Source organism: Taudactylus pleione, unplaced genomic scaffold, assembly GCF_031769625.1.
Source record: "Taudactylus pleione unplaced genomic scaffold, aTauple2 ptg000309l, whole genome shotgun sequence".
Lineage (NCBI taxonomy): Eukaryota > Metazoa > Chordata > Amphibia > Anura > Myobatrachidae > Taudactylus > Taudactylus pleione.
In genome coordinates, this window is record NW_028284710.1 from 9,120,350 (window position 1) to 9,132,239 (window position 11,890).

The following is an 11,890-nucleotide window of genomic DNA, read 5'->3' on the forward strand; positions in this document are numbered from 1 at the left end:
TAAATTATATTATATATAGGAATTTTTACCAATTATATTTTTGACTATCTGGAGAGCATTACTTGTAACCGGCAGCAAGATTACAGTATGATACTGGTTGATGATTTGATTTAGTTAATATTTTCGCTTTATGCAGCAGTGATGAACTATAGTTGATTTTGTATTTTGTATTTTTCTATTATTAACTCCCCCTTTTTTATCAGTAATATTTATTAAAAGTTAAGTTTTAAATGTATTTTCTCCCTATAAGTGTGCCCCCATACAGAGTTTTCTCTTTTTTTCTTCTTTTTATAACTTCAAATTCATATATAGCATGTTTAAGATAATTGTTTTTTTTGGATATGTACTTTAAAAAGATGAGCAGGAATGTGATGTTGAAGTTAAGTTCATGAACACCTATGGCCCTGTGCGATCATTTCACTGGCCTTTACAGAAGAAAGAAGACATCTGTTATGTTCCTATGTGCAATATAATTTTCCCTGTCAGCCCTCCTATCACGAAGGGTACTGGATGGATGTATTACTTCACTGAAAAGGAAGTTAATTATGTACAACGGCAGTACATTCTCAACTTCAGTTAGACATTAGGCATCTCTGTTACAAAAAAGTAAGATTAATAAGATGATGTATTTAAAATGGCTTTTAGTGGGTATGCTCGCTCCCATTTTCGCACCTATTCAATTCCAAATTCACAAAAACAAGATTTGTGTGAAAATTCTTGCTGTTAAATAGGGAAATCAGCCTGCATCACAAAAAATGCCAAATTAACATAGGCTAACAGTATAGAAGTGTATTAGAGGTCATATTAAATAGATTTGGCGTACTTAAATTGAGTCAAATGGCTGTTATATGCATTTAAAAAAAAATGATAAAAGCAATTTATTTCAGCAAAGTAAGTGCTCTTATTAAATTCGGGGTACATAAAAATGGGTATAAATATATATTTGGGTAATTTAAGTGCAAAAAAACTGACTACTCTCACCTGCAAGACTAAAAACACTTGTTTCACTCATAAAGCACCCCAATATACCTGCCCCATACCTTGAACCTAAAATTTCATCACTTTGCACTCTGTCACCCCGAAAAAGGCATGTCTTTATTGGGCTCTTAAAAAGAATTAAAAACTTCAAAGTGCCTAATTAGTCATCGGGGGGAGGTTTGGAGTCCCAGGGGTTCTGAACCAAATCCCAACATTTTTACCTTATTATAGATATTTCCCTCAAGGTAGGTGAAGTGAAATTTGCGGTAGAATTATTCCCGATAAATTATTGCGGCTAATTGAATTGGGATTTTTCGCAGTAAAATAGCAGTTTTTCACACGAAAACGTGTAACCGCGGGCTAATTGAATACCCCCCTATATGTAATAAGATATCTGCACATATATATATATAGAAGCATACAAATTAAAATACTCCCTGGTGGGCAAAATTATACCTAATAGTAATTTTCATTTGTAAAGAGAGATTTTTAATTAAACATTAAAACACTCATACAGGCAATCAAAATCCCATTATTTTTCTTTCATAGGCTTTCAAAGTATATGTTAAGGTTTAATTTAAAAAAAAGGGACATGATAACTCATCTGCCTTAGGGTGATAATATGTATTGAACCTACCTTTTTTGGGGCAACAAAAAAATAATTAAGTATGAAGAAAAGGAATGCATAATGGCTCTCAGAGTCAGGCAAGGTTGATAAAACATTTCTTTCTGGAATCTCCATATTCTGATTGACAAAGGGACAAAATTTCAAAGTGATATGTGGATTAGGCACTGAGATAGGAATGTTTTTCCACAAACATCTCACATAAAACGGAGCATCAGGAGTGGCATTTCCAAGCAATTTTTTTAAACTTTGTCCTCCTATATCTCAAAAACAATGAGGGCTAGAGAAGGACAATTTTACATGGGTTTGTTGCTATGTGGTAGTATCAAGTGTATAAAGTTTCTTGAAAATCTGAGATGGTGGGTGTCATAATACATTTTTTCTGAGTGATTTGACATGGAATGACCCTCATGTCAATTAAAATACATGCTAAATAGTTATAATGGATTCACTCTTCAGATTTGAAACTGCTGTGCTTTTGTTCCATAAATAACCTTGTATACCCAGGACAGGTTTCTGCAAGATACAGTACTAGAAGGTATACTATGTATAATAAAGTGCAGCTTTTTAGAAGTGGAGATGTTGCCCATAGCAACCAATTCTACATTACATTTATCTCGCACCTTCTAGAAGGTAATAACTAGAATCTGACTGGTTGCTATGGGCAGCATCTCCACTTCTAGAAACCCACACTTTAGTAAATATACCCCTAGGAGACCATTACTTTGAATTAACATATTATCACTACTACCATAAAAAGGGATATACAGTATAATTGTATGGGTAGTCAGTATACTGAATTCTATGCCAATGGAGCTGGTGATGGAAAATTCACATACAGGATTTAAAAATGTATTAGCTATCTTTATTTTATCTCTAGCTGTACTTAGTAAAATCATACTTAGGAAAAAAGTGAACTTGAATTAGCACATCCTCTGTTATACCTGTACATATAACCGCATTCTTAAACCTAAAACAGACAAAAAACACCAAATAAACATGTTTTGATGTATCAGGCTATGAATTTAGTCATATGAAAGTCCAAAAACAAGAAGTCAAGTTACTTATATTGATTGTTATGTTGAGTTTAACACTTTCTAGTTCCTTAATTGCCAAGGTAAGAGAACATTCAGTGCCAGTAAAGTATATACTGTGTTGATGAAAAAAGTTAAAGTAAATTATTTTTACATTATTAAGGTACCAGGACAGAGAAAAGAAGAACTTAGGATGGAAGAAACAACATATATCTTAGAATTCAATACCTCCGATTATGCAGAATACGCTTTACCTTGTGACAAAGAAGATGTTTACGTATTTGTTACTCTTTTTACAACTATTTTAAATTCATTTCTTTTTATATTTGGGATCATTGGAAATTGCCTTGTCCTCTGGATTCTTATAATACACGAAAGCTTGGTGTCTCTTACAAATGTCTTTATATTTAATTTATCAGTTGCAGACCTGATTTTAACTGCATGTCTACCATTTTTCATTGTGTATCACAGACAAGGATGGGTTTTTGGAGCTGCTACTTGCAAAGTATTCAGCGTTTTTTTCTCAGTAGGATTCTATAGTGGAATTATTTTCTTGACATTTCTCACTTACCATCGCTATGTTTCTGTAGTGGATCCATTGTCTGCTTTGAAAACCAAAAGACCATTGTTTGGAATTTTGATTACTGTGATTTCCTGGTCACTCAGTATAATTGCTTCAATTCCTGAGATGATTTTCCATGTTCAGACTGCACATGGTGATTTTACCAAATGTGAATACAATCAAATATTCCCAGTGTTGGTGAGCCACTACCAACAAAATGTTTCCTTTGTACTTGCATTCTGTGCCATAATATTCTGCTATTTTAAAATAATAAGGACATTACAGCAATCTCGGTCACAAAGGAATCAAAAACCGGTTAAACTAATTCTTATTATTGTTGTGGTATATTTTGTCACTTGGGCACCTTACAACATTGTCATGCTACTGTTATCATTTCACCATCAACAGATTTTTATGGACTGTGAGTTGACTAAACACCTTGAATATGCCAAATATGTTACTGAAAAAATAGCAGTTTCTCATTGTTGCCTTAATCCAATTTTATATGCATTTGTTGGGATCAAATTCAGAAGACATTTGAAGAATTTGCTAAAATGTTACCGACCCTGCAAGGGCGAAGAGCAGCATACAACTCAAATTCAAGACCAGTATCACAATGAAACCGGCTCAGTATACTAAATAAAATGTTGTTACACAGTATATAAGATCATAGACAAATAGATAACAACCTCTGTAAAATAATGTCAAACCTGTTACTTCTAAAGTCAAAACTGTTAATGTATTAGATAAATTCTCAGTATTTTTCACCCAAGATATCAAGATTATATTGAAGATATACTGAAAAATAATTGTTTTGCTATAATTATATTGCATAGTTGCAACAAACTCAAGCTTGAAGCAGAATATAGACATTTATGGAGTCATTTAAGAAAAACACTGACATTTATTTAAGACAAGCTGCATTACTCTGGCTTATTGTTTGCTATGATAGTCTTGACACAATATGAAAAGATTATTTACAGTCTCCTGAAACTTACAACACATTTCTATTTCTGACTAACAGTATTTATTTACAGCTTGTACTTTGCTTTTTCTACCATTAATGTACACGATATGCAAATTTAGACTGAAATAAACAGAATTATTCACCAAAATTATTTGAAATGTGTATCTTTATAAATTAGTAATGGTCATTTGGTTTACTGTCACTTGTTTATGTGTGATATTGTATTATACTGATAATAATGTTAACTTAATAATGTTTATTATTACATGGTTTGGCTTATCTCAAAAAGATTATGCCATTAGGACATTGTACATAATTAAATATAATGGGACATAAAATTGGCATAAGAGATGCCTCTATGTAGAACAAGGCACCTCTTGCACTTACAACTTCAAGTGTATAAAGAGGTTGACAGGGTGAGGGAATAGGTATGTAAGAGTCCATGTACAGCAAGGGCATGTGACTGCTTTTCAGCTGGACACAGATGCATATGTGTCTTCCTCGTATTGCTTCCACATGCCAAAGGGCTAGTGCCCGATACCCATGGATGATAAAGACCACCAGCAGCAGGGGCAGATTGGGATGGAAAATCAATTTTCTGGTAGCAGCCCTAATGGGGGCCGATATGTTGAGGGGGTGAGGTCTAAGGAGGAGGGCAGGATACTCCCTCCTCATACAGCCTGATTCTGAATTGAACACAGACGCTGCCTTCCTTGCTTCTTTTGATGCAGTTGCATCTATGACTTTATGCTAATGTCGCTACAAAGCCTGGTCTACATCCTGCATCCCAATGTGCAAGGACTGAGGCGCCCACTGTCAGTGTCTACAAATGCGGCAATCATGCTTTGTACATCTTTAGATGCCACCATTGGTCGCACCATTGAAACTTACTCTATGCTAGGTGCAGATCATCAGTTTGAGCATGGCCTCTAATGAGGGCAATTTAGTGTCTCTGTATGCAACCACTTTCAGCAACACATCCGTGTCACTCCAATGACATGCTCATACTGTGCTACAGCTGTGCCTGATAACCCCCTGTAACTGCCCAGGAATGCCCAAGACATTTCTATTACACTTCTTCTATATGTGTGATTGAATCTGATTATGTACGAACAGAGGGCCTGATTCAGACCCGCTCGCGAGCGCTGAGTGCTCGCAAGCGGGTCAATGTTGGCCCAGTGCACATGCGCACGACGGAGCTGGCTCCGCCGTGCGCATGCGCGAGACCCGGATAGCGACGGGCAAGCCATTGTTCTGGGTCTCGTACCAAAGGGGGCGTGCTGTCGATGGTGAGTGACAGCACGCCCCCTTTGGTGGGCATGCAGGGGGCGTGGCTGCCCAGACGGAGGCGTTCTCATGGGAACGCCTACCGTTTGGGGCCGGCCCCACTGACATCACAAGTGATGTCAGTGGGAGTGCTCTCGGCTCTGATAGAGCCGAAAGCACTCCAGGGCTTGCAGCAACGAGACCCTACCACAATGGTCTCGTCGCAAGCCCGATGGTCATGATGGTCTTGACCATCGTGACCATCTTCCTGGCCGCTCGCTATAGCTGTGGGTGGTCACCCACAGCTATACGAGCGGCAAGGAGGCCGCTCTAAAAATTAAGAAGGACGGCCCTGATTCAGAGCGAGCGCTCTGTCAGAGGGTCTGGCTCTGAATCAGGGCCACAGTTCATAGCTGCAATAAATACAAAATAGCACTTCCCAATTTGTTTTTAAATTAATAAACATTATGCCTGGCACAGTCAGCTGCTGGTGTGACTTTATGGTGAGCATCACACGTGTGTGTGTGTTAGGGATGTGCAGGTTCAGGTTAGTTCGGATTTTCCTGCCAAGTTTGGATTTTTCCCGCCAAAAATTAGGTCTCAGAAAGAGGCAAAACGTCATCTTTCATGGACAACATCATCTGTCATGGACTTTTGTCCAGGAATGATGATGTTTGTCCATGAAAGATGACGTTTTGTCTCTTTATGAGACCCGATTTTTGGCGGGAGAAATCTGAATTTGGCCGGAAAATCTGATTTAATCCGAGCCTGCACATCCCTAGTGTGTATATCTATATATATATATATATATATATATATATATATAAATATATGTATATTATGAATACCTAATTGACTATACACCCTAAATGTCGCTATTTAGCATTATAAGTCGCACAAGAAATAATTGCTTTCCAGACTTGGATTGTGGTTCCAAAGCACAAAAAGATATTATTCACCAAAAAGCAGATAGTTAGACGCTGTGATCTAAATACAATTAGCGCAAACAAATTATACAATCACAAGGTACAGTCGAATACATACGCATGCCCTCTAGATCCAGATTCCCGGCATCAACTATGAAACCTCCATCAACAGCAAAGAAAGATGACTAACTATCAGATCCAGAGTGCTTGTTTTTGTACCCTTACAGAGATAGGCAATACAATAGAACAAGTTGGCATAATCCCATTGGTTCTTCTTCCTGGTTCTTATGTTACGATACAGTTCATAGGTCAGTTTGTATTGCAATAGTTCAGCCTCCAACAGTTCTTTGTGTCCGTTTTCCCGCCAAAGAACAAGTCTAAACTGGCTACATTACAGAGTACATTTCAATGCCTAAGTCTCTATGATCCATAATTTGCAGACGCATGTTGCGATTTCCTCACCGATGGAACCGGAAGTCTGCAAATAAACAGTGGTTTAGAATAGCACCAAACACGGTCTGCTTATCATGTACTAAACCTGAGATCTTAAATACAGTCACTTTATTACATAATTAATAATGAATAAAACCTTGAATATTAACCTTAATGCTAGGGAACCTTTCTATGTAAGTGTGTAATGTGTAAGTGTAAGGATATTAAGAAAAGACGCTAGTTAGTGTTCTGCGTCTACGTGCTTGTGGAGTACACCCTGGTACGTGTTTTGCAGGATTGTTCATATTATATGTTTTAGTAAATGTATGTATTTATATAATGAGGACTTTTAATAGTGTTCTATTGCATGGGAATCACACAACGCTAATGGAGCGTACACACGGTCAGATTTGTCAGACTTGTCAGATTTGTCAGATGAATGACTGAACGATTGAACGATTTGAACAATTTGAACGATTTTACCAAAGTTTTGAACGATTTGAACGATTGAACGATTTTTGACTGCATTAAAATGAATGGAATCGTCCAAGTCTGACTGCAAACCCATCAGATGTCAGATATCGTTATCTGACAAACGGGAACGCGCATCGTTGATCGTCCATCGTTCAGGCATGTCAGATATGAACGATTTTCCTTCAGATATGAACGACTGAACGATTTTTAAATCGTTATCGTTCATATCTGAAGGAAAAATCTGATCGTGTGTATGCACCATAAGTAATAATATCGCTGTATGTACTGATACTGTGTGAGATTCACTAAAATGGCGTTGGGCGGCCATTCGCAAAATGGCGTCTTGTTGCCATTCGCAAAAAAGGCGTTGTGCAGATTTTAATTTTAACAGATTCTGTCTCAGCCAATTGTCTGGCTTCGACAATATATATATATATATATATATATATATATATATCAGCCGGATCTCAAATGCCACTTCCTAGCCCATTCTCCACCCCCTCCCTCTGCACCAGCACTCACAGAGTAACACTGCACTGCACCAGCACACACAGGATTACACCGCAATGCACCAGCACACACAGGTTTATACCATACAGTGCCCACATCTACTGTGTCTCCCCTCTCCCTACATGCACCTCAGCCCCAGTGTCTCCTCTCCCTGGTGGTGTCAGCACAAACCACCCCCTCATGCAGCTTATGATGAGAGCCGCCAGTGGTATTGAAGAATGAGGCAGGGTGCAGTGAAAGAGAGCCACCAGAGGTAGGTAAGAGAGCCTGCAGGTGGAGTGGAGGGGAGGAAGGAAGGGAGCTGTAGTAGACAACCGCCGAAGGCAGTGGGGATAAAGCAGGGAGGGATCTGAAAACATCCCTCTCTGCACTTATGAATGCTTTTGGGGGTCTGTATGCCACCTCAGTATGGTATACAGTTACACACTCTAATGTAGTTCTAAAAAAAATGCTTTTTTGGAGCTTCATATATGGCATGATTTCTTCGTCACCATACTAAAGTATGAGGACGTCAGAAATTACCGGTGAGAATTGTAACTAGGAGATATCTGTGATATCTCCTGCGTTACATGAATGATGAAGGAGTCTGATACATAATTTATACAAAAGTAGGTGAAAATGTTATTTTCACCTACTTCTGTATAAATTAAGTGATGATGAATAGACCCCTATGTGTGTGTCTCTTCACATGTAAATTTGATATATTGTGACCTCACAAATACATCTCCCCTATACAATTTTCATGGATTCAGTTTATTGAGACTTATTTTAGGAGTTATATATCAACACTCCATTCTCTTCTGCCTCAAAATCCAGTTCAGTTAGAAGGCCTCATTCAGAGGTGGTCGTAGGATGCAAGCAGTCGTTCTGAAACAGGCCGGCCGCTTGCATCCTGAACGGCCGCCTCCATGTCAGTCGTTAGGCTGTGGGTTAACACAGCCTAACAACCGCTAAGGGTGATGGTCGCGATGGTCAAGACCATCGCGACAATCGGGGCTTATGACGAGACCCTACCTTAAGCCGCAGGGAGCTTCCTGCTCTGTTTGAGCAGGAAACTCCCCACTGACATCACTGATGATGTCAGTGGGGCTGCCCCCAAACGGCAAGCGTTCCGACAGGAATGCCTCCGTTTGGCCAGGCACGCCCCCGGCCCGCCCAGCAAACGGGGCGAGCTGTCACTCAACATCAACAGCTCGCCCCGTCTGCTATGAGACCCCTAACGACGGATCACCCGTCGTTAGCCAGGTCTCGTGCATGCGCATGACAGAGCTGGCTCCGTCGTGCGCATGCGCACTGGAGCAACATCGACCCGGTCGCGAGCTCGTAGAGCAAACGACTGGGTCTGAATAAGCTCCACAGTGTGTTACTCATGTAGTCAAAATGTGTCAGAGTTCAAATGTATCGTTTATCCAGACTTTTACATTGTGAGCTGAAGCATAGAACAGCTTATATTTCAATCTTAAAGAGCTTAATTAAACAAACTCCAAAATATATATTTTATTTTGTAGTGCAAAGCTAACATATTATATGGAGTCACATGTGGAAATTTTTTAGGAGCTTTTGTTTATTCTCCAGTCTAAGTCCATGTTATATTGGGTTGCAGTCAGGAAGCCAACGGTCGAAATGCCGACCGCTGGCTTCACGACTGTCAAATCCCAGCAAGGTACTAATGACAGGCGTTGGGATTCCCAATGCCTGTCATTAGACCTGCTGTTTGCCTTTTGAGAAAACCCCTGCATAGGGGAGAAACGCGTCAAGGAACCAGTGAACTGCTGACAACTTCATACACTCTTGGCTCAAATTTGCTGAAGTGATTGCCATTTGGGCTCTCCGGTCGAGCCTTCTGGATCCCTGTGTGCTCAGCTCCCGGCAGCCACCCATACCCACCTAGCGGCTATTTGATTCCATCTCGCTCAGCCGCCGGGCTCCTGTGCCGTTCAGGACGGACACGCACTTGTTGCCGCTGGTCTCCATCGTCCTCTGGGGCTTCTTGGCCGTGGTGCCCCCTCTGCTGCGGGCTGTTGTCCATCTGCCTGCGGTGTGTGTGGGAGCCGGTCCCGTGGTGCCATCCAGCTGTACACCAGCACCCGGTACGTTGCACCTTTCATCCACGGTCCTTCGCTATCCACCCAAAGTGCGGGCAGGAGTCGCCTGAATGGTGTGACTCAGTCTAACATCACTGCCGCTCAATTTCTCTCCTGTGAGCCTCTGTGGGGTAAGGAGTTGTAGTCACTGGACTTTACACATTGGGATGTGAGCGATCTGTGACATTGATTAGCTTGAGAACTTTATTCCCTATATTGGGCCCTTTTTTATATCGACATTATTGTCATTTGCTTGATTTTGTTTACTGGCTATCATATTAGCCGTTGGGAACAATTGGATACCATCCTTTTGTAACAACTACCCCATTCATTTGGTTGTTTGCATTATTCATGGCAATAATTCTTATTAATTATTTGTTATATGTGTGTATGTTGTATTGAACTGCAGTTTACTATCGAATAAATTATATATTTGTTTTACTATAAAGGTGTCATATATTTATATATAATTACCAGCGCAGATACCTCAACTCTCTGTTTTCTACATTATTTTGAGGGTTAATGCAGAAGCCCCTCTGGTGTCAGCTGCAGGTTTTTATATTAAGACAGCAACTGAACAGATAGCGCACCTATTTGTTTTTCCTTTTTGTCATTAGACCTACGCCTGGAGGCCGATGCTCGGCATACCGAACGAAGGAGGGTTAGGTTTAAGTTAGGGGAAGGGGGGTTAGTGTTAGGCACACCCGGGGGGAGGTTAGGGTTTGGCACCACCCTGGGAGACTTAGGTTTAGGCTGTGGGGAAGGGTGGGTTAGGTTTAGGCACTTAGGGGGGTTAGGCACTAGGGGGGAGGTTATAGTTAGGCACTCCTAAGGGAGGGTTAGGGTTAGGGGAGGAGGGGAGGGTTAGGGGTACTTACCAAAATCAGCTGTCGGGATCTTCACCCCTGCCGGGCTTCCACTGTCGGAACTGAAGGTAAACCGGGGCACCCTTAGTGTTAGCCGCTGGGGAAAGGGGGAGGTTTAGATAAATTTGCGGGGTTAGCATTAGGGTGTGGGGGAGAGGTTAGGGTTAGGCACCCCTAGGAGGAAGGGTTAGGGTCTGGCACCACTGGGGGCGGGGGGGGGGTGTTAGGGTTAGGCACTAATGGGGGAGGGTTAGGTTTAGGCATGAAGGAGGGAACTTAGGTTTAGGCACTAACAGGGAGGGTTAGGGATGCCGCTGTCAGTATTGTGACACACTATATAGCTGGTGAGTTAACCTTGTTTCTACACTGAAAGTAATGATTATGTCTGTATACCACATTATATATAGATAACTTGTACAAGCCTGCAAGGTTTCCTTTTCTACATGTACAATGTGCATGTGCCTACAGGTTCCTAATCGTAATGGATATTTATTTTCCAATAATTACACTGTGGAATGCACATTACATTGAGATAATAAAATGACCCTTCACCATTTAGTGCAGGGATGGGGAACCTCAGGCCCGGGGGCCGTATAAGGCCCCCGGAATCATTTGGTCTGGCCCTAAAAGCTTTTTCCTGCTAGCCTCATCTGGATAGCAGGGTGCCTGTAATGGCACCCTGCAACCAGAATCTATACAGCAGTGCCGCCTGGAGCATCCTTAGGACACTTCAGACGATCACACTGCTGCCCTTACAGCTTTCCGGAGCATCCTCAGGATGCTCAAGGCATCGCTGTAATCACTGGCAATTGTGGCCCCGTCCCTGTGTGACATCACACAGAGAGGGTGTGGCCTGCACCAGGCCAGCGAATAATGTTATATATATCAAAATGGCCCTCAGCAGAAAAAAGGTTCCTCACCACTGGTTTAGTGGCTTACAGTGTAACAAATATAACCAATAATGTAGATCCGTTCATTTGCTTTACAACACTTGAGGCTAAATTGACATAAGGTAGGTTGTGTGTCTATTTCAAAACTGATGATTAGCGACGGGAATCTACCCAACACTTAACTCTCTTAACACTGGGCACAATTGTCACACGGTATCCACGTTACGGTAAGTCATGTTAAACAAACTTTTTACTGTGACTCATTTAATTTGATCC

At 40.8% G+C, this 11,890-nt stretch overlaps 1 protein-coding gene across 1 annotated transcript; it reads left to right on the plus strand.

Annotated features, from left to right (window-relative positions):
• Positions 1-2,830: 2,830 nt before the first annotated feature.
• Positions 2,831-3,838, plus strand: LOC148511404 (chemokine XC receptor 1-like). The gene has a single exon (XM_088442280.1). The coding sequence runs from the start codon at positions 2,831-2,833 to the stop codon at positions 3,836-3,838; it is 1,008 nt and encodes a 335-aa protein (XP_088298406.1).
• Positions 3,839-11,890: the final 8,052 nt, after the last annotated feature.